A 23,888-nucleotide genomic window follows, 5' to 3' on the forward strand; every position below is an offset into this window, starting at 1 on the left:
TGAGTATGCTGAGGGTAAACCAGAGATGACAGAAAGCAAGAAAAGGAAACCACATTCATTGGACACCCACAATACAACAGACACTTTTATAGCACATATATTTTCTATTAATTTTCCAAACAACCTTGAGTGTAGTGGTTCTCAACTGAGGGTGATTTTACCTCCAAAGGAATATTTGTTGATATCTGGAGACATTTTTATTGTATACTATTAGTATTTAGTGAGTTAAGGCCAGGGATGTTGCTAATAGGAATTATCTTTCTCAAAATGTTCCTAGTGCAGAGGCTGAGAAACTCTACACACAAAGTTGTTGGTAAACATAGTCATCTTCATTTTTACAGATGAGGAGCCTGGAGAAGTTACCTGGCTGTTCAACCCAGATCTGCACAGCTCCAAAGTCCATGTTCTTTTACTATGTTATAGTGATGGGAATGAGGGTGGCAAAAATGACCAAGATAATGAATCTGGTGGTGGGGAGAGGGAAGGCATAAATTAAATGAATGCACGGTATAATAAGGATGAGTGTGATCATCCTATTGCTACCCTGGCATACCTCCTTGTCCTTGTTCCACAATCCAAAAGTGAATAAGGGATTATGATGATAGAGAAAAATCAAAGAAGGGTGGGTAGCCTAAAGGCCCTATTCTCAATTTCAGGAGGAGCCCAGATTTCAGTGTCTGGGCTTCCCAATGGAATGGGAAATATGAAGAAACTGCCTGCACACCCTCCTCCATCATTTTCCTGGAAAGAATAACACCTGAGATGGGAAGTTCTGAGCTGAGTGTGGGAAACATTCTCTTCTTTTCCCCAGAGTCCCAGCCCAAGTATAATCCCAGAGGAAGAGGAGTGACTTGTTTTCCAGTTTCTAAAATTTCTGTAAATTTGGAATTGGACTGAGCAAGATTAATTCTGGGAAGTCGTGAATCTTCTGGGAGGGAACAGTTGAAAGGAAAGAGGGGAGAAGGGGAGGAGCATCTTATAAAACACAGCATTTCTTCAACAGTTCCTCTTTTGAACTCTAGAATTTGTGTGTCCTCTAGGGGTAGAATCTGTCAAGCTTCAAAAGAAGTCTGGATCTCCTGTACTGAATCAGAGCTGTTGGAGCTAGCCAGCTACGGGGAATGATGGGAATCTCCATGTTCCTACCCTTCTCTGCTGGTGAGAGAGATCAGATTCTCTGTACATCCTCCCACCCTCTGAGGCACATTCTACTGTGGACAACTCTGCTATTCCTGGGTAAGTCAGCTCCCTGCCTCCTGGAGAGGGAGGTGGAACAGGAACAGAAACAGTGCACTTTCCAGGGTGCTGCCACCTTAATTGGGACTGAGCTTGGGCACAAATGAAAGTTGTCATGGGAAACATCTCAGGAAAATCAGGAGAGTGGTGGCAGGCTAACAAAGAGCAACTCTGACAAGACGGCTGGTCTGGTGAGCCATGAAATTGGCAGAGTTTGGGTTTTAGCATCTTTCATGCAAGCTCACTGAGTACTTCTCTGCTGCTCCCCATATTGGATCCTGCTCTAGTGACACTAGAAAAGTCTAGAGATACAGAATTGAATGATTAATGAGTGGCCTGAATGTTTCCCTTCCTTAGAGATTTGTGTTTCACATGGGACCAAATCTTAGACAGGAGGGACGTGCTGCTTTAGTCAAGGGGTAGAGGAAAGGTATTTTTAAACATTTATTAAGAGGTGGGATGGAAGAGATGGCAATGGTCATTTTCTGTGCCTCTGAAGCCACTTAATATAGCAGAAGCCTGTTCGCTTTATGTGAAAGGAGATTCCTCTAGGCAAAAGCACAGGAAGGTCTGAGTTATCCAGGGATCTGGGGCTCAAAGAATACACAAACCTTGACAATTCTGGAATCATTGATATGGTACCAGAGAAATCATGCGTGTCTTCTTTCATGGCACAGACCATGGGGTTGGTCCTGGTGCTGATCAGAAAGCAAGCTAGGATTTTAGATCCAGATGGAGGGTTATTTTTTGACCATGTTCTCAGCTATGGACCAGGGGTGAGGAACTGATGATGCTAGGCTGCAGGAAGAATCTAGGGGAGGCCAGAGCCATTCTACCAGGATTGTCTCCTATAAAAATAGCATGAGGGCAATGTCACAAGAGAGAAGAAAAATCATTATCAACATTATCAACCCAAGGATGATTCCTATGAGGTGAAAGTCAGACCTACCTCCTCTGTTCAAACTTTTTATCATTTCTGACACCAGCCACCACTCCCACAGCACTCTCTACATCTCTTCTGGGTTTGATACTTCATTGACGTGACCACATAGAACTCACAGATGATACTCACAATTCTGGGCTGTATTAGAGAAATAACAGGAACAAATCAGAATATGATTCTTAATCAGTCCAGCTTCTTCTTGCCTTCTGTTGCTGGACCATGTTTGAGATTTTCTACCCTTGGGCCCTGCCTAGGCAAGTGTTACAACTCTTAGCTCCATGGGTTGGCAAGTCAAACCAGAGCCATCTCATGTCACTATCACCCTTGCTACCACTGAACCATCATCTCTCACTGTCTTCTATGTTATAACTCTCTGTCTTCTGGGTCTAGAAGGTTTCCAGCACAAGGACCCTGGGCCCAAAGGACATGCTCCTTTTCCTTCTTTTCTTCTTGATGATAGAAAGTTCCCCTCTCTCTACTGGTGTTTCTCTCCTTTTGTCTCTTGTAAGATAAAAAGTGTGACTCAAGCAAGGGCATGTTTTCAGTGAGACAATGAAGGGTGGGTACTCGAATAAGGATGGTATGGATGATGGCTAAGGTAGGTTAAAAACTTAAGTAAGGTGGTGCCTCAAGATACATCCCACCTTAATCCTCCCTCACTAACATAATGGACAACTCATTCCTAAGTGGGACCATGCCCATAGGTTAGGATGTTGTTGCTGTTGTTATTATGTGCCATCCAGTTGGTTCTGACTCAAACTGACCCTGTATAGGGTTTTTGAGAGCAGATGGTGGGTTTGAACTGCTGACTTTGAGGTTACCAGTCCAGTGCTTATCCTATAGAGCCACACTAGGGCTCTAGGGTAAGATAGGGGCTAGGATTTATAACACATCACAAAATGGAGGACAATTACATAATACTGGGAATCATGGCCAAGACAAGTTAATGCATAGCCCCAACCATCCCAGGCTCCATACATTTTATTTGAATGGTCTCACTCAATCGTTCTGTGGGAGTCACAAAGACTGGTTAAGCAATTCTTAAGTAATTCACTGCACCATATTCCCCATACTCCTTCCACCCTCATATCCACCTTAGGGTGGCCTCAAAAGAAGACATGTAGTCAGTCACTCCTCCAACTTATGTTTCATGACTGATAGTGAAATATGATTAGCTCTGGTAATCCTCAGCAATCAATACTGGCTGATATTGGCCTCCAGGAAGTGGAAGTAAGGAAGACACCATAGACCCTATAAGCAGGATGGAATGGATTGAGATAGCATAGAATAGAAAGTGACCACCATACAGGTGCATCTGACCCAAGTCATGGTATTTTCAGTAGCTTCATATGCATTTGAAAGTTGGACAGTGAATAAGGAAGGCTATAGAAGATTTGATGCATTTGAGAAGAATATTACTAAGTACCATGGACTGCTATAAGAACGAGCAAATCTGTGTTGGAAGAAGTATAGTCAGAATGTTCCTTAGAAGCCAGATTGTAAGACTTAGTCTCTTATACTTCAGACATATTATCAGGAGGGACTAGTCCCTGGAGAAGGTAAAGTGAGGGGTCAGTAAAAATGAGGAATGCCCCCAACAAGATGGACTGGCACAGTGGCAGCAGCAATGGGCTCAAGCATACCAATGACTGTGAGGATGGTGCAGGACTGGGCAGTGTTTTGGTCTGTTGTGCATAAGGCTGCTACGAGTCAGAACCAACTCAACAGCACCTAACAACAACAACAACAACAAACTATCTCATTTTTCATATGGGGAAGCTGAGGGTTTGAGAAGCAAAGGGCTTCTAACAGTACCACCAATGTGCCAGTTATAATCTTCCTGGGAGGGATCTTTGGTACTTTCTTTCATTTGCCCCTTTGTTAAGCTACCAAATATCTGCTCCATATTTTCCATCCTTATCAGGACCATCATATTCAGGTCTTCATACTTTGATCATTCAGTTTTTACAATACCGTCTGATCAGGTCTTGATCACTCCTGCTTCTTCTCACTCAGATGCATTCTGCTTTCATCTTCCAGCACAGCTATAATTAAATCGCTGCACTTCATAAATGTCTTGAGTGCTGTTCCGTTGTCTACTGAACAAAACCTTAATTCTATCATTCTAACCATGTTTCCCACTGTATACAAATGGATCTTCTATGGCCAGACAGTATGTACATAGCACTTCCTTACTTTCAGTATCTTTGCTCCTGCTGATTCTGCAGACTGTCTTGTTTCAACTTTATATAAATTCTTCAACGTGCCAGGCACTATTTTAGGACTTGGGGACATGTTAGGGAGCAAGGCAGCCTTCCTGACCTTAAACACAAGGTTTTTGTGTCCTTCACAATGACTATATAGGGTGTGAACTAATTTAGTAGTCACTATTATTTATTGGGAATCCTGGTGTGGCGCTGTGGGTTAATACGCCAGACTGCAAAGCCATTTGAACTGCAAGGTCGGCGGTTCAAACTCACCAGCTGCTCCTCGGAAACCCTATATAGGGTCGCTATGGGTCGGAATCGACTTGGCAGCACTTCACAACAACATTATTTATTGAATGCAGATCAAAAAATTATTATTGTTGATTTCTTTCTTTTTCGCATCTCTTTCTTTTCCTCCGCCTCTTTCTTCTTTACTTGCTCTCCTCCTGCACTGTCCACTTACCAATCCTACATACTCAGGTTTTAACCTGTGACTTCTGTGTCAATAATTACCAAACTTATCTCTCTTATGGACTTCTGTCAAGTACAATCTCACAATTCCACTGTTGTTAGATATTTCCAAAGGAATTTGTCAGCTCAGAAACAAAACATATTCAAAATTCAACTCATTATCTTCCTTTTACAAATGTTCATATTCTCCTAACATTTATGTTTGTGTGGATGTAACTATCTTTTTTCTAGTCAACCACTCATATTTGTCTGCACATCTCAAGTGCCATTTCTCTCATATCCATGGCCTCTTCTACACTTCCTATTGCTAATATAACTTCCACTTCGATCCATCCATTGAATGATTTACAGAGCATTGGTAAATAAAATTAATGTGGCTATTGCCCTCTTTGAGCTTATATTCTACTGGAAATAGGCAATAAATAAACAAACAAAAATGGTCTATGAAGATGAAGATGTAAGCAGTGTATTGTGATCAGAATAGTTGCTCTGGGGAAGATGTGGGAGCAGCTGACATTAGAAAGATGGTATGGGAAGAGTTTTGTTTTGTCTTTTTAAAGTTTTTATTGTGAGTTGAGTGAAAGTTTACAGGGCAGATAATCAATCATCAATTTTACATTCAACAAATCAAACACTTTGTTTCATTACAATGATTATAATCCCCTCCATGTACCATCAGTTAACTTTATTTCTCTATATTCATTTTAGTTTTTATTTATTTATTTAAACACTCAGGCATATATAGTTATTTACACCACTAAAGGGCACATTCTGCAAGTCTGCCTCCTGGCCACCAGCTCTCAGTCCCTCTCTTCCCATGAATTTAGAGTCCTCAGCTGCTCTCCATGACCCCATCTCTGTCTCCATCTTTAGTGTGGCTGATTCTCTGGATAAGGTCCTGCATTCTGCTTGAGCTCTTCTCCCTTGATGGTCCTACGGGCCTCTGTTTCTGGACTGTAAGATTAACTGCTCCCCCATTTTTGTTACAAAACTTCTACCATTACAATTGTGACAGTCACAATTAGTCATGATTACTATTATTCACTATTGAATCATAAGAATCTTATCCCCACCTCTTTTCACCAGACCCATCTAGATAAGATGGAAACTATTCAGTGGGGACTCTATCTTCCCCCACACTCTTAAACTAAATTCCCTCTAGAAAACTTGTAAGCCAGTCACTTTGTACCTTTATCACCCCTCATTTTAGGTAACCAATGTCTAAGTTGCCTGTCCTTATCTACCCTGTATACAGAGGAGATAGCATTGATACTTGATGTGAAGACGCCTTCATTCTCTGTTGGAATTTAGAACTACTACTTCCATGAGTATATAAGTCAAGTTCATCAAATTGTAGCAATTTACCCTTGTTTCCTTTATCAAAAAAAAAATTTTTTTTTTTTAATCTTCCTCTAGTCAATTTCTGATTATCAAGCCATCAAGGCTAGGTCAAATGGGTACTATCTGGAACTTTGGGTGTACTTGTGCATCTCCCCTCACTTCGTATCAGCTGGATGCTTCATTCTCAGCTCTAGCCCTCTCTGGCTATGTCCTTGTCCATGGGCTCAGGTGTCCCCAGATATCACCACACTTTGGACCAACCAGCACTTCCTCTTCTCTCTCTCATCTTCAGGTCTATGGGAATCTATGGAACATGGTTGAACTCAGCCCATTTCTTCATTGCTGCCTTTTCCCCTCTTCCACTCGCCAGTAGACCAATGTGGTCGCCAGCAAACTTACATGCCTGCTCATGTGTTCCCTTTAAATTTCAGTCTTAGAGGGAGGTGGGTAGAGTTTTTTGAGGTGACATTTAAGTTGAGACCTTAAGCATAATAAGGAATTAGTCATTGAAGATCCAAAGGAAGTATGTTTAGGATAGAGTGATCAGCGTATCCCAAAGCCCCATGTTTAAAAAATTTAAAGAGGATCAGTGCTATTGGGGCCCAATGGATAGGGAAAGCAGAACTGGAAAGAGGCTGAAGATAAGCAGGAACCAGGTCAGGATCCTTGTAGACTTTTACATTTTATTTTAAGAGCAAAGGAAGGGTTTTGATCAGAAGAATGACATTAACTGATTTAATTTTAATAAAAGAAGTCTAGCTTCTCTGTAGAAAAATGGTTTATAGGGTGAGGCAGAGAAGGAAAAAAATAAGTTAGGTTGCATTTATACAAAAAAAGCTGATGATGACCTGAACTAGTGTTGGCCATAGAGATGGAGAGAAATCGGTAAATTCAATATCTAAATTGGAAGTAGAATCAACTGAATCTGCTGGTGTGAAGGGGAATGAGGATGGGAAAGGGAAGAAAAAAAAATTACTGGGAGAAAATTAGAATGTACTTACTAAACTTGGCAACACAGAGATCTTTGGTGATTTTGACCAAAAAAAAAAAAGTTTTAGTGGCCTGGTGATGGCAGAGTACATATTGGAGAGTGAGGTTGGCCTAAGGTTGGACTGTGTTTTTTTCTGCGTAGGGTCGCTATGAGTCAGTATCAACTCAGCACCTAACAACAACAACAACAACAAAGTGGTGATTGGAGTCCTGGTGTGGTGCTGTGGATTAATGTGCTGGACTGCAAAGTCGGTTTGAACTTCAAGGTCAGCAGTTCAAGCTCACCAGCTACTCCTCAGAAACCCTATACAGGGTCACTATGAGTCGGAGTTGGCTCAACAGCACCTTACAACAACAACAAGTAGTGAATGGGAGGAAAGCAAATGAGGACAGGTTATATAGGAGAAAAATGAGAAATTTTTTGTGAAAGGAAGCAGAAAAATGGGGCAATGACTGGAAGAAATGTAGAAGTCAAGGGAGGGTTTTTCTTTAATGGAAAATATTTATGTTGACGAAAAAGTCAACAAGAAGGGGAAGTTGATGATACAAAAGAGAAAGGGAATAGCAAAGAGAGGGACATTCTTGAGAGATTGAGACAGCATGAGATCTGGGATACATGTATACAGAGACTGACCATAGATAGTAGGTGAGATACTTTCTCCATTGACAAGCTGGGAAGGAGAACATGGATAGAGATATCCATAGTCTAGTAGATTTCGTTGGGGGAAGATGTGAGATAGCCTATCTGATTCTTTGTATTTTCTCAATGAAGTATCAGGGAAAGGACCAGCTAAGAGTGAAAAGGGACAGGAGGCAAAGGGTAAAACAGGAAGGTTTGGCAAGTGTGAATTTACTAAGGAATCCGTAACAGGTTATTGTTGTTGTTACTGTTAAGTACCATGGAGTTGGTTCTGACTCATAGTGAGTCTGCACAGGGTTTTTGAGGCTGTAAATCTTTACTGTAGCAGAAAGCCTCATCTTTCTCCCACGGAACAGCTGGTAGTTGTGAACTGCTGATCTTGAGGTTAGCAGCCTGATTCATAACCACTACACTACCAGAGCTCCTTAACAGATTACTACAAACTAGATAACTCTGTCACAGTTCTGGAGGCTTTTTGTTGTTGTTGTTGTTAAGTGCCGTTGAGTTGGTTCTGACGCATAGCAACCTTGTATCGGGTTTCTAAGGTGTGGCTGGCGAGTTTGAACCGCTGACCTTGTGGTCTAGTGCATATCCTATAGCTCCACACCAGGACTCCTCTGGAGGCTCTAAGTCCAAAATTAAGATATTAGCAGGACTTGTTCCTTATTTGGAGGTGCTGAGAGAGAATCCATTCTATGCTTTCTCCTAGTTTTTAATGGTTGTCAGCAATCCTTAGTATTCCTTTACTTGTACTTATATCTGTTGTCATCTGACATTGTCCCTGGGCCTCTGTTCCTTTGCTTAATCTTCTCACCAAGTCAGCAATTATTGGATGAGGGCCCATCTATTTCAAAATCACCTCCTCTTAACTACACCTTGCAAAGATCCTATTTCTTAATAAAGCTACATTCTGAGGTTTCCGGTGGACATGGATTTTGTGGGGACAGTATTCAAACTGTTAAAGGGAGTTGTAGAGAAAGATGAGTGTCACTACCAAGACTAGAAGAACAAATTTATGAGCAAAGTGTTAGTATCATGGTTGAGAGCCTTTTTCATATGATGATTGTAGCTTTACAGAGACACCAGTCTACCTGCTTGTGTAGTAATTTTGGGTTAACGTGCTGGACTGTAAAATCGGTTGTTCTGAAAGGTTGGCAGTTCAAGCTCACCAGCCGCTCCTTGGAAACCCATACAGGGTCACTATGGGTTGGAACCGACTCAACGGCATTTAACGTCAACAACAACAAGTGAATAAGTGTAAGCATGGAAAATAAGGTGGTGGATTTGATGAGGCAAAAGAACAGAAAGGGAATGAATAGGATTTTCAAGGAGGAAATTATAATAATGAAAGATTATAAATCCAAACGAGACTTGGATGGAAGTGAAGGCAGATGTAGATTAAAAGATTATTGTTGTTGTTAAGTGCTGTCAAGTCGATTCCAACCCATAGTGACCCTGTATAGGGCTTCCAAGGAATAGCTGGTGAACTTGAACCACCAACCTTGCAGTTCAAATGACTTTGCAGTCTGGCACATTAGCCCACAGTGCCACACCAGGACTCCAAATTGAAAGATAGACAGTGTTTAAACTTTCATTTTAAAAAATATTTGTTGTTGTTGAGAATATACACAACAAACATACATCAATTCAATTGTTTCTCATGTACAGTCCACTGGCATAGATTACTTTCTCTGAGTTATGCAATGCTTATCAGCCTCTTAAGTGCTTCCTCCCCCATTAACACAAACTCACTGGCCCCCTCAAAGTCCCTATCTAATTATTTGAATTACTGTTGTCACTTTTGAGCCTATATAGATAGATCTTTAGAGAGTAATAGGCTCTAGTCAAGGAGCTCTGGTAGCGTAGTGGTTATGAATTGGGCTGCGAACCTTAAGGTCAGCGGTTCGAAACTACCAGCTGCACCGCGGGAGAAAGATGAGGCTTTCTACTCCCGTAAAGATTTACACCCTCGGAAAACCTATACAGGGTCGCTATGGGTCGGAAATGACTGGATGGCACATAACAACAGGCTCTAGTCAGAATACTTTGCTAGTTAAGCTAAACTTCTGTTTGGTGTTAAGAAGACATCAAGGGATATTTTTGTTTAAGGCTTAAAGTTATCTCAGGGTGAGAGTTTACAGGTTTCATCCAGAAAATCTGGAGTCCATAAATAATTTGAAATTCTATTCTGCATTTCCATCCATTTGATCATCAGAATTCTTTTGTAGAATCTTTAAATTAGATCTTCAATAATGGTAGCCACACACCATCATCCAGTTCTTCTAGTCCCATGGCAAAGGAAGCAGTTGTTTATGGAGACAATGAATCACACATATCCTCCTCTTATTCCCAACTCCCCTTCTTCTCTTGATTCAGGAGAATAGAGACTAATTGTTATGCACTGGATGGGCTCTTGAAAGTTTTTAAGATACTAGGCACTATGCAGCAAATTAGAAGGCAGGACGGAAACACTGAACATTCCTAAGCTGCTTGACTGGAATGTCCCATTAAACCATAACCCTTAACCTTCAAATTAAGGAACTAAATCCCATAAACTGTTTGGTTGTACAGCAGCTACTGTTCTCCCTCCTACCTCTCATTATTGTAAATATATGTATCACACAACTTTTGCCAATTCAACTTTCTACAGATATACAATTTGTTGACAGTTGAGTTATATAACCTCCTAATGAAATAGAAAAATTTCTGTTTCTGTTGCCCACCTCTTTTCCTCTCTTCCACCCTTGGTGACCACTAATAAACTTTGGTCTCTATAAATTTGTGTTTTCTTGTCTTTTTATATAAGTAAGGTCAGACAATATTTATCCTTTTGTGATTGGTTTGTTGTACTCAGCATAATGTCTTCTATCTCCATCCATATTGTAGCTAGAAGACTTCGCTTCTCCTACTTGCTGAGTAGTATTCCTTTGTATGTATATGCCTCAATTTGTTTATCCATTTGTCCATCGAAGGACATTTGTTTCCACTTTTTGACTATTGTGAATAGTGCTGCAGTTAACATTGGTGTAGGGATTCTCTTTATGCCTCTGCTTTCCAGTTTTGTGAATATATACTTAGGAGTGAAATTGCTAGGTCATATGTTTAATTCAGGTGGCACTGCAGGATAAACCCTGGATGGCTAACTGCAACATTGGCAGTTCAAATCCACTAGCCACTTTACAGGAGAAAAATGAAGCTTTCTGCTCCTGTAAAGATCTACAACCTCAGAAACTTTATACAGAGTCACTGTGAGTCAGAATGGACTCAATGGCAGTGAATTTTGCTTTCTTTTTTTTTTTTGTTGTTGTTGAATTCTTAATGAGATCAAAGATATTATTCTGGGGATACTTGAGCAGATGAAATGAAAGCAGCAGAGGTTATAGTTAAAGCATGGGATGTTTTGGAGATGATATAGTTTTTGGTGTATTCCTGGAATGGCACTGTAAGATAAAGTACTGGGCTGCTAAGCACAAGGTCTGTGCTTCAAACCTACCAGATACTCCTTGGAAACCCTATACAGGATCACTATATGGAACCAACTCCACATTACTTAACAGCATAACAACAACAGCAGTTTTTGTTGGTGCCAAGGTCTTGGGAAAACCATGGACATAAGTGACTAAGATGTGTGGAAGAAACTTCATTGGAGATGAATGAAGGAAAAGAAAAAAGAATGAAGAGGCCAGATAGTGAGTGGATCATTCAAATGGATTCTGGATCTGAAACAGTTTCTTCCTTAACTACTTTCTCCAATATTTCCCTGATTTCAAACCAGCTTACCTAGCATTGTCAACTCCTACTCATTTTGTGACTTCTCATTATTCACTTGACCATAAGAACAGTTTGAACCACAAGATCAGTGGTTCAAATTCATCAGCTACTGCTCAGAAACCTTATAAAGGGCCACTATGACTTGGAACATACTCACTGGCACTAAACAACAACAACAATTATTCACTAAATTAAGAAACAAAAAAAAAATTAGTTTATATTTGTTTGAAATTTACCATGTGTCTGCGAGCAAGTAAACCTGATGTCTTACTTAGATTATTTTACTCAATCCTGCCATTGTTTCTATTTACAAATGAGGAAACTGAGTCACAGAGAAGTTAAGCGATGTTTCCAAGACCACTTAGTGGTGGAGATAGCATTTCCATTCAGTTTGTGCTCTTACTGACTGTCACGTCACCTGGCATTTGGAGCCCTTCGGAGCATGACTCTTAGCTTCCTTTTCAGTTTGTCCTTCATTATTGGAGGTGTTTTGAACAGAGACCAGAATTCACTTTTCTGGGAACATTGTCAAGTACCTACTGATCCTTCCCACAGAATATAGCCTTCTTTTCTTGGTGTAAAAATGTTGTGGTGGTGCCGGGTGGCCAGGAGGCAGGCTTGCAGAATGTGCCCTTTGGTTGTTTAAATGATTATATCTTCCTGAGTGTTTTTGTGTACCCCCCAAAAAACAAAACAAAACACCCAGAGGTAATAGAAGCAAATGCTGTTGAATGATGATGCATTGAGGGGATAGTAATCTTTGCAATGAAACAGAATACAATAGGATGAGTGCAAAACTGATGGTCTCCTGTGTAAACTGTCACTCAATTCACAATACAACCTTTAAAAAAAAATGATGTGGTGGGAGCATCTAGCCTCTAATTTCGTAAGTGAGGAGGAGGATCAAGATCAACAGCCCAAGGCTGATTTCTATGAGGTGGAGGTCAGATATGCATTCACCTTCCAACCTCTTTACCAATTCTGACAACACTCCTTCCCTTGGCACTTTCTACTTCAATGCTGGGTGTGATCATTTGTTCCAATGACTGCACAGAACTCACATACCATTCTCATAATTATGAGGCTTACTAAGGAAGTAACAGTTTACGTTTGGATTCAGGAATGCTTAGGATGTAGTTCTTTGAACAGGATAGCTTCTGTAGTTCTTTGAACAGGATAGCTTCTGCGCCTGTAGGCAGACCTCTCTCTGCCCTGCTAGTGCAAGTGTTACAAAGCTCTTCTAGCTTGGCTGATAAATGCCCAGTGGTACTCTCACTCACTGGGAAGCTTTAGCCCAAAGGCACTCAGTTTTCTCATTTTGTGGACTGGAAGCTCATTGCTTTGTCTCATGATTCAGCTGCTTCTACTGCCACTGTTTCTCTGTAGCTGCTTTTTGTCATCTCTCACCATCTCCAGTCTCACAGCTCTCTGTCTCCTGGATCTATAAGGCCCAGGGATTCCATGTCCAAATGACATGCTACACTCATGGATCTTCTTTCTTGGTGGTTGCAAGATCCCTTTTTCACCTCTAAGATGGTTCATTTGAAGCCTAGTGGGATGGCAAAACTGACCAATACTCACAGTAGGGTTCCATGCACCTTATTTGCATGGTCCAACCCCCACAAGGGTGTCATGCACCTTATTAACATGTTCTGGTAGCGTAGTGGTTACGAATCAGGCTGCTAACTGCAAGGTCAGCAGTTCGGAACTATCATCTCTTCCACGGGAGAAAGATGAGGCTTTCTGCACCCATAAGATTTACAACCTCAGAAATCCTGTACAGGGTCGCTATGAGTTGGAACCGACTCCATGGCACATAACCACCACCACCCCCCCACAAGTGTGCCAAGCACCTTATTTACATTATTAGCTATCCAATCTCCTTGGTGAACCACAAGCACCCTATATTTGCATAATCCTACCAGATCACTTGGTGGTAGTTACAGGGACCATAGCTAGAAGAGCTGTATTAAGGAATTCATCACACTGCAGTCAGTCTGTCAAAATTCTATAATTTCTTGAAGGTTCATATCATCTTCTCTATTCAATTCCCCTCCTTACAAAACCAAATGCAGAGACTTTGATCTTTCCTTCCTCTAAACCTCCATTGCATTGGATCCATATTCTTCTAATGGCATTAAGTACATTTATCTTACATTAGATTACACGAGTTTATCTCTACATTGTTGGCTCAATGAGGGCAGGGATTTTTTCCTTAGGGGGACTCAAGATATTGTAGAAAGATAGAAATCCCATCCAACCTTGCTGCTTTACACTGAATTGCAAAATTATGGAGTGATTGGTCCAATTGTACATATCAAGACAATGGAAGAATCAGAATAAGAATATAATTCTCTAAACCCCCAAGCCAACCTTTCCTTACAACATCTTTTTCACCTCTTGCTCTTGCCTCAAAGCATACTTTTTAGTTCTTTCAAATATTTTTCTTCTTCCTGACTTTCTCCCAGCATTAATTAAATACAACAAAAAACCACCTCTTCTTGGATCAACTATCAACACTCGCGGAAGTAGCAGTCAAGAGATCAGATGACGTATTGCACTGGGCAAATCTGCTGCACAGGAACTTTTTAAAGTGTTGAAGAGCAGAGATGTCAGCTTGAGGACTAGGGTGCGCCTGACCCAGGCCATTGTGTTTTCAATAGCCTCATATGGATGCGAAAGCTGGACAGTGAATAAGGAGGATCGTAGAAGAATTGATGCCTTTGAATTGTGGTGTTGGAGGAGAATACTGAAAGTGCCATGGACTGCCAAAAGAACCAATAAATCTGTTTTGGAAGAAGTGCAGCCAGAGTGCTCCTTGGAGGCCAGGATGGCTAAGCTTCGTCTCTCCTACTTTGAACATATTGTCCGGAGGAAACAATCGCTGGAGAAGGATGTCATGCTGGGTAGGGTGGAGGGTCAGAGAAAAAGAGGAAGACCCCCAACGAGATGGATCAGCCAGGTGGCATCATTGATGGACTCAAGTGTGGCAGCGGTAGTGAGGTTGGCCCAGGATCGAACATTGTTTCGTTCTGCTGTGCGTGGGGTCGCTATGAGTGGGTTCTGACTCGATGGCACCTGACAACAACAACAACAATAAAAACCACCTCTAATGGGCATACACACATACTCATACACACACATACACTGTACACACACATTGGAATTTAACTCAACAAATACATACCTTCACTTCTTCACCCAATAATACCAACCAACCAACCTGATGCTGTTGAGTTAATTCTGGCTCATGACTACCCCATGAGTGTCAGGGCAGAATTATGCTCCATAGGGTTTTCAAGACTGTGAAAGAAGAAGGCCTTTCTTCTTCTTCTTTTTTTAAAAAGTACTTATTGTGAATCGAGTGAAAGTTTATAGGGCAGATCATCAGTTTTACATTCAACAAATCATATACTTTGTTTCTTTACAATGATTATAAACCTCTCCATGTACCATCAGTTAACAATATTTCTCTCTGTTCATATTTTTTCTTAACACTCAGAAATATATAATAATTTAAACCACCTAAGGACACATTCTGCAAGTCTGCCTCCTGGCCACCAGCTCTCAGTCCCTCTCTTCCCATGAATTTAGAGTCCTCAGCTACTCCCTCTCTCCATATCCCCATCTCTGCCTCTATCTCTAGTGTGGCTGCTTCTCTGGATAGAGTCCCGCATTCCACTTGAGCTCTTCTCCCTTGATGGTCCTAGGGGCCTCTGTTTCTGGACTGTAAGATTAACTGCTCCCCCATTTTTGTTACAAAACTTCTACCTTTACAATTGTGACAGTCACAATTCATCATGATAACTATTACTCACTATTGAAGCATAAGAATCTTATCCCTATCTCTTTTCACCAGACCCATCTAGACAAGATGAACACTATTCAGTGGGGACTCTTTCTTCCCCCACATACTATTAAACTAAATTCCTTCTTGAAACCTTGTAAGCCATTCACTTCATGCCTTTATCACCCCCTCATTTTAGGTAGCCAATGTCTAAGTTGCCCGTCCCTATCTATTCTGTATACAGAGAGGATAGGATTGATACCTAAAGTGACTCCTTCCCTCTCTATTGGTATTTTGAGCTACTATCTCCATGAGTTTAGGTCAAGTTCATCAAATTGTAGCAATTTACCCTCATTTTCTTTATCAATTTTTTTTTAATTAAATGTTTTTATTTTGGATTGAGTGAAAGTTTACAGGGCACATCATCAGCTTCACATTCAACCATTCATATAGCTTGTTTCATTACATTGATTATTATCCCCTCCATATATCATCAGTTAACAGTGTTTCTCTCTATCCTCTTTAGCTTTTTTTTTTTTTGGGGGGGGGGGAACTTGCCTTTTTGGAATTTACAGTCTCGGCTTTTAGGGAAGGTTTTTACATTTGTCTGTGGATATCCAGGGCTCATGTGTGAGATTACTAACAAGCATTACTGAATAATCAGATGAGGGCCAGTTTGCTATGTCTTCTAGGTAGCTAAAGTCTGATCCTCAGAGCCTATGGTTTTCTTTATCAATTTTTAAAAAATCTTCCTGTAGTCAAGTTCTGATTATCAAGCCATCGAGGCTAGATCAAATGGGTACTATCTGCAGCTTTGGGTGTTTTTGTGCATCTCCCCTCATTTCGTATCAGCTGGATGCTTCACTGTCAGCTCTAGCCCTCCATGGTTATGGCCTTGTCCATGGGCTTACAGGTCTTTCTTCTGAAGTGCTTCTCAGTGGGTTTGAACAACCAACTTTTCAGTTACTCATACAGTGCTAACCATTTGCACTACTCGGGGACTCCATCCAATAATAGTGCTCATTAATCCCCTTCTCTTGAGCATCTATTCAATTTTCCTTATCCTTCCTAGATTATACTTTGTCTTCACTTAGGAAGATCTTTAACTCACCTAGTGTCATTCCTCTTTCCCCATGTGAGACTATATATCTGGTGTCTATTTGTAGTCATCTCCTTTCTATTTTCCTATCAAGTATTTATAATAGCAAAAAAAATGTTGTAATTGAAGTGTCATGCAATGGGGATGTCAATTTAATCACAGGAGACACAAACAGTGGGCTAGAGTAGTCATTAAAAATGGCATCATAGAAACAAATTAATCCCCTAAACCTTATGTTGTTTAGTGAGAAATTAAAGAACAATTTTTATGGCGTATCCTCATTTGTCAATTAAGTCTGTTTGCATACATCATATGTATGTTTTCATGAAAATGATGTATGTCAAGTGTTTGCTTTCATGTACTTTCTATATTTCTAGTGACTGTGGATTTGAATTATCTGTATAATTCTCTGCTCTATACCTCTCTACCCTCTCCCTCACAAAAGAACAAAACCTGCTCTCAGGACAGGCTCTAACAAAATCATTCCACTGAAGCATAAATCATATGTAAAGCTGGACAGCGCTCGCATTCCAGAGGTGTTTTTATTTAAAGCAGTCAAAAATGTTAACCTCCCCCCGCCCCAAATAAAAATGGCAGTATGACTGGCTACTAAAAGAATAAGCAAGCTGTTTGCCGGGAAGCCATCTAGACAAGCAATCAAGTTCCTTCAGGACAAACCCTCTTTTAAGACTGAAACTCAAAGGGAACACATGAGCAGGCATGTAAGCTTGCTGGTGACAACGTTGGTCTACTGGTGAGTGGAAGAGGGGGAAAGTCAGCAATGAAGAAATGGGCTGAGTTGAACCATGTTCCATAGACTCCTGTTGACCTGAAGATGAGAGAGAGAAGAGGAAGGGCTGGTTGGTCTAAAGTGTGGTGAGACCTGGAGACACCTGAGCCCATGGACAAGCCCATAGCCACAGAAGGCTAGAGCTGAGAGTGAAGCATCCAGCTGATATGAAGAGAGGGGAGATGTACAAGAACACCCAAAGTTCCAGATAGTAGTCATATAACCTAGCCTCGACGCCTTGATGATCAGAACTTAACAAGAGGAAGATATAAAAAACAAAAACAAAAACAATTTTTGATAAAGGAAACAAAGGTAAATTGCTATGATTTGATTAACTTAACCTATACTCATGGAGGTAGTAACTCTAAATACCAACGGAGAGGGAAGGAGTCTTCACATCAAGTATCAATGCTATATCCTCTGTATATAGGGTAGATAGGGATGGCCAACTTAAGTATTTACTACCTAAAGGCACAAAGTGACTGGCTTACAAGGTGTCAAGAGGGAGTTTAGTTTAATATTATGTGGGGGAAGAAAGAGTCCCCACTGAATAGTGTTCGTCTTGTCTAGATGGGTCTGGTGAAAAGAGATAGGGATAATATTCTTATGCTTCAATAGTGATTAATAGTTATCATGACTAATTGTGACTGTCACAATTGTAAAGGTAGAAATTTTGTAGCAAAAACAGGGGAGCAGTTAATCTTACAGTCCAGAAACAGAGGCCCCTAGGACCATCAAGGGAGAAGAGCACAAGTGGAATGTGAGATCCTATCCAGTGAAGTAGTGACACAAGAGATGGAGACAGAGATGGGGACATGGAGAGAGGGAGCAGCTGAGGACTCTAAATTCATGGGAAGAGAGGGACTGAGAGCTAGTGGCCAGGAGGCAGTCTTGCAGAATGTGCCCTTTGGTGGTTTAAATTATTATATATTTTTAAGTGTTAAAAAAAAAAAAAAGAGCTAAAATGAATAGAGAGAAGTACTGTTAACTGATGGTACATGGAGAGGTTTATAATCATTGTAAAGAAACAAAGTTTATGATTTGTTGAATGTAAAACTGATGATCTGCCTTATAAACTTTCACTCAATTCACAATAAATACTTGAAAAAGGAAGACGAAGAAGAAGAAAGACCTGATGATATACTTCCAAAAGTCACAGACTTAAAAACCTTATGGAGCATAATTCTGCCCTGAAACTCATGGGGTAGTCATGAGCCAGAATCAAATCAACAGCATCAGGTTGGTTGGTTGGTATTACTGGGTGAAGAAGTGAAGGTATGTATTTGCTGAATTAAATTCCTGATGGAGGGAATTATAATCATTGTAATGAAACAAGGTGTATCATTTGTTGAATGAAAAACTGATGATCTGCCCTGTAAATTTTCACTCAATTCACAATAAAAACTTTTAAAAAAAAGTTAAACCAAATTAAAGTGTCACAAAACAGATGGGAAAGCTTTATATTATTTTGTTTCATTTTCTTCTGTTGTTGGAAAAGTAGCTCCCCATCTTTCTGAAAGTGTTCCTCATCCAGGCAGTCACAGATGGGCAAGGGCTTTGCTGTGGTTGAGATAAGGTGTCTTCTAGACCCAGACTCTTGTTTTGGGCAGGGATAGCTTGGTGCTGAGATTCAAACTCTGGGCTGATCTTTGTTTTCTTTCTTACAGTTCCTGTTGCTGGAACATCTGGTAAGTACTCAACCCACATCCTCTCTCTCACCCCAGCTGCACTCCCTCTCTACTCCCAGTACCCTGTGTGCCCGCTATCAGGAGCCCAGTACTGAAATCAGGAAAGGGCATTTGTTCCCAGAGGTTAACCCTCCCGTCTTCTCTTTTCCTCCTCCTCCCCTCTTCCCAGGTGATAGGAGGCAGGTGCTTCAAGTCCTCTGGTTCTTATGTTGAGGTATAGAAACTGTCACAGAAAATGACAGACTGTTCTCGTGTTCAAATAAAATCAAGAGTCCAACAATTTTAGTTTCAGCCTCATGCAAAATCACTGTATGTTGATAAGTCTTTTACTTTGCATGGCCTAGGAGCACTGCAGCCCACTTTCCTGAACACGTACACACACACAGAGAGAGAAAGAGAGAGAGAGAGAGAGAGAGAGAGAGAGAGAGAAAGATAACTCTGGTTGTAGCTTGGTGCAGTGAGCTTTGCTGGGCACTTATATCTCTGCACCACTTACTATGCAAGGACTTCAGTCCAGTTAATAAGTTTTCTCAGACTTGCCTCTAGCCTCTTTACCTTTCTGGGTGCAGGGATTTCTCTGTACTTGGTGTGAGAAGGGGCCATCCCTTAGTCTGATATCTCCACCAGATGCACAAACTTGACTTCAATAGACTCTGGAGAGTTTGTTTACAGGAAAAGAATGTCAGTCTGCAGATAGTATGTGTGGGATGTGTATGTGTATGTACCTGTATGAGAGGGAGACAGAGAGAGAGAGAGAGAGAGAAAAGGAACTGGTTAGTATATCCTTTGGAGATTTTACATATATCTTCTTTCCTAGGTGATGCAATAGTTAAAGGCTCTAACTGAAAGGTTGGTGGTTTGAATCTACTCAGAGATACAATCTAATTCCAAGAGTACAGTTATTGAAAAATCTTATGGAGCACAGTTCTATTCTGAAACAACTGGGTTGCCATGAGTCAGAGTTAACGCCATCGCACTCGATGCCCTTTACTACTGAGGAGTAGTAGAACTCCCTGAGAGGAGCTGGGTTCCCAGGCCTTGTGGTGGGATGTGGGAGGAAGAGAATTGCCTTCAGTTGCACAACAGTTCTGGATCTGGTTCTACTGTTGCTACCCTCAGAAGGACCACAGGTTTCTCTGTTTGGTACCCAGGGCCTGCTCAGTCTCCTTTTCTCATGCTTCGCCCTCTCTCTATGCTTCTTGGCAGATGTTCCAAAGGCAGTGGTGAATATTGAGCCTCCATGGATCAATGTGTTACGAGAGGACTACGTGACTCTGAAGTGTCATGGGGCTCATGCCACTGGAGACTACTCCACCCAGTGGTTCCACAAAGGGAACCCCATTCCAACTCAGGTGCAGTCCAGCTACAGATTTAAGGCCACCATGAACCACAGTGGAGAATACAGGTGCCAGACAGACCAGTCCAGCCTCAGCGACCCTGTGCAGTTGGGCGTGTTTTCAGGTCAGTGGAGGAGCAGCCTGGGCAGATCTGGGAGGACGAGAGGATTGATGCAATCTGCTTACAGTGCAGAAGTTTTCCTAAAAGAGGGTGGAGGGGGGATGAGGGCTGTTAACTGGGAAATACTGCTAAGAGTTGTTGGAAACAGTTTTTGCCCACTCATTTCCCTTTTCACCCCTTTCTCAGTGTGGGCGGTGGGGATGACAGTTTCTATGAAATTCCTTAGAGTATATGAATTAGTGTTTTTTCCTCATCCTGATTGACAAAGATCACAAGACCACAACATGTGGGAGAAGCAGAAGGAAATCCGCACTCCATAAAAACCCTCCCATTGTAATAGCAGAGGAGAAAAATGCAACATCAGCATCAGAAACAACCAAATCCATCTCTGGAAATTAATAGTCATATGCTGTTGTTATTAAGTGCCATCGAGGCGGTTCTGACTCATAGTGACCTTGTATAGGGTTTCATGAAGTGGCTGGTGAGCTTGAACTGCTGACCTTGCAGTTAAGAGCATTAACCCACAGCTTTACACCAGGACTCCACTAGCCATATAATCTTGATAAATTTATTTAACCTTTGAGTCTTGATTTGCTTGTTTCCTCTCTACCCCTACTACCTTCTTCATGCTTTGATAGTGCTCAGTACTCTTCTTTGCCTTGTCTTTGTCTTCTACTAGACTGTGGACAAACTTGATTAAAGCTGTGACATATCCTTCTTTTTAATCTTAGCCCCTGACACACGGCAGAACTTAATAAATGTTTGCTGAGCAGATCAATGATTTTACAAAGCTTCTGGCACAAAGTAGGTTCTCTGTAAAGAAAAGCCACGAGGTGATTAAGAGGGAACTTGTCATTCTTCTTTGCCTGGTCCACTTTTCTTGTCTGATTCCCAGATTTTCCTCAAAAGTACATATCAGGTTAATTACCCATCTATGATACTGCTACCATCAGATAAAGACTCTGCTGACATGAAGCTCCACAATTACTAACATCCATCAAATAAGCTAATGTTTGTTGTTGGTTGTTCAGAAATTTCTACTCTCCCCAAAGACACATGTCTGTGTTCTGTACTTTGTGTCTCTTCCCCCCAATTCTTCAGGGAAGTGCTACATATTGGTTGTCTTTTGTGTCCATCCTACCAATGTGTGTTGGGTTCAGGACAGGGCTCCACCCGAGTTCATCTCCTGGCTTCTCCCAGAAATGAAAAGATGAGCATATCCTGATCACCTACTATGTGCCAGGAACTGTGGTGGACATATGCTATTATTATGTCTATTTTCACAGATGAGGAAACTGAGACTCAGAAGAGTTAAATTCTAAAACAACCAAACCAATTGCCACTGAGTCAATTCGGACTCGTGGAGATCCATGTGTGTCAAAGGAGAACTGTGTTCCATAGAGTTTTCAAAGCTTTTTCAAAGCTTTCAAGCTGCTGAGGTACCTCTGAGTGGGTTCAAACCACCAAACCTTACTTTTTTTTAAATTTTCAAAAATTTTTAAACAGGAATCACTGGTTTTAATTTTTACATATTTTTAAATTACTGTGATAAAAATTAATGAAAAAGCTTCTTAATAATGCCATATACAATATAGTATAGCTGTGTTCCCATTATATAACATTTGTTTAATATACAAAATAGAATATTGATGCACTTGAATCTATATGTAGTTGAGCAAGTTATTTGAGGAGGGTATTTTCATATAGCCTTTCTTCAGAAAATAAAATCTTTCAGGCATTTTCTAGAAAAATGCTAATCCTTTCCTGAAAACCTGATCACTGATTCTCAGTGGACCAGGCTAACTGAGAATTAGTCTGGAAAATTATGAAATATCCATCCAAAGTAGTTTAAAGTATCCTCTTTAAAAAAAAACAAAACTTTTGTCTTCCCTTCCAACACTGAAATTAAGCACATAAAAACACATTCATCTATAGCTAGTCATCTGGTTGACCAACCAAGATGAAATTCTCACTAAGGGCTGCCATGGTGCTTCAATTTAGGCAAAGCAGGGGCTAAAGAGATTGTTTATTGCATAGTGACAGAGTTCTAGGGTTTCTAAAAAAGGAACTAAATACGATTTAATGATAATAGGCTGTACAGATAGGTAAAATTGGAATTGTCTCTCCTGCTCCCTCCCCAACATTCTTAAGTGAGGCTGGCTTTCCTTCATGTGCATGTCCATTTTATGCTCTTCATAGATACAAATCCTGGTGGTTTTTCTTCTGGAGTGGCCAAATTTGTTTTTTTCTATTCAGAACCAGGCAGGCACACTTCTAGACTTCCTTCCTGTAGTTCTAGATAAGTTGGTATATACCCCAAAACATTATTTCCTTTGCTAATTTCAGTATACCTTGTATGGTGTCTCAGAGCAAGGCCTGAAAATACTGAGTCATTTTTTACCCCCAGAAATAATTAAAAAGACTTTTCAGGTTTTTCTGTGGAGCCACCTAAACATGTCACCAACTCTCATGGGAGTTACTACAAACTTAGTTTGACATGACATGGTAAGATACCACATACAGAGAAAATGAAGCTGCTGTCAAATAGCACCATATCTTTTTTTTCCCCACTTGAATCCATATTATAATCAGACAGTTTTAATTAAAAAACTTTCTTCTCTCCTATAGATTCTGAATGGGCACAGCCTCTTCTTCCATCTAATGAGCAGCCTCCTATGGTTGTTTGATTTTTTTACTGACAACAAAATGACATCTGTTTGCACTGACTGTATTTTTTTTTAGAGCCAAGGTTGTTAGGACCAAAGATGAATGTGTAACATGCTTTCTAGTTTTGTTTTATAAATGAACAATAATTTACTTTTCAGAAGCTCTAATTGAAACTTAACACTGTCATTGATAATAATATTAAAGCTCAAATCACCAACCTTTCAGTTAACAGTGAGAGCTTAAACATTTGCACTACCCAGGGTTACATAACTTGCTCAATATTACTGGGTTCATAAATGATGGAGTCAGAATTAGAGACCAATACTGTCAGATTCCAAACTTGACCTCTTTCCACCATACATTATGTCCCACCACTAAAGCCGGCATGACTCAGAGCTGTGCCTAGACCTCCTGGTTCCTATGGTCTCTCTGTGTCTTTCAGAATGGCTGCTGCTCCAGACCCCTCACCTGACATTTCAGGAGGGGGAGCCCATTGTGCTGAGGTGCCACTACTGGATGAACCAGCCTCTGTACAAAGTCACATTCTACCAGGATGGAAAGGCGAAGAAGTATTTTCATACAAATTCCAACTTCTCTATTCCGCAAGCAAATGTCAGTCACAGTGGAGCTTATCACTGCTCAGGAATAGTCCGGAATCGATACGTCTCAAAGCCTGTGACCATCACTGTCCTAAGTATGGGGAACTTTGTCAAGATGTAGGGGGAGGGATGGTTGCACAACTCAATGAATGTAATCTATGCCACTGCATTGTACACATAGAAATAGTTGAGTTGGTACAT

The 23,888-nt window shown here is 40.8% G+C and overlaps 1 protein-coding gene across 1 annotated transcript in view; it reads left to right on the forward strand.

Moving 5' to 3' along the window:
* The first annotated feature begins 1,121 nt into the window (after nt 1–1,121).
* The window catches only part of LOC102817837 (low affinity immunoglobulin gamma Fc region receptor II-like), a 28,176-nt gene continuing 5,409 nt past the window's right edge, over nt 1,122–23,888 (forward strand). Inside the window, exons 1-4 of the mRNA XM_006873433.1 lie at nt 1,122–1,236; nt 18,943–18,963; nt 20,170–20,424; nt 23,531–23,782. Of these exons, the coding sequence (XP_006873495.1) occupies nt 1,122–1,236; nt 18,943–18,963; nt 20,170–20,424; nt 23,531–23,782 (643 nt within the window). The remainder of the gene's footprint in view (nt 1,237–18,942; nt 18,964–20,169; nt 20,425–23,530; nt 23,783–23,888) is intronic.

Source organism: Chrysochloris asiatica, unplaced genomic scaffold, assembly GCF_000296735.1.
Source record: "Chrysochloris asiatica unplaced genomic scaffold, ChrAsi1.0 scaffold00241, whole genome shotgun sequence".
In the NCBI taxonomy this organism is placed as follows: domain Eukaryota; kingdom Metazoa; phylum Chordata; class Mammalia; order Afrosoricida; family Chrysochloridae; genus Chrysochloris; species Chrysochloris asiatica.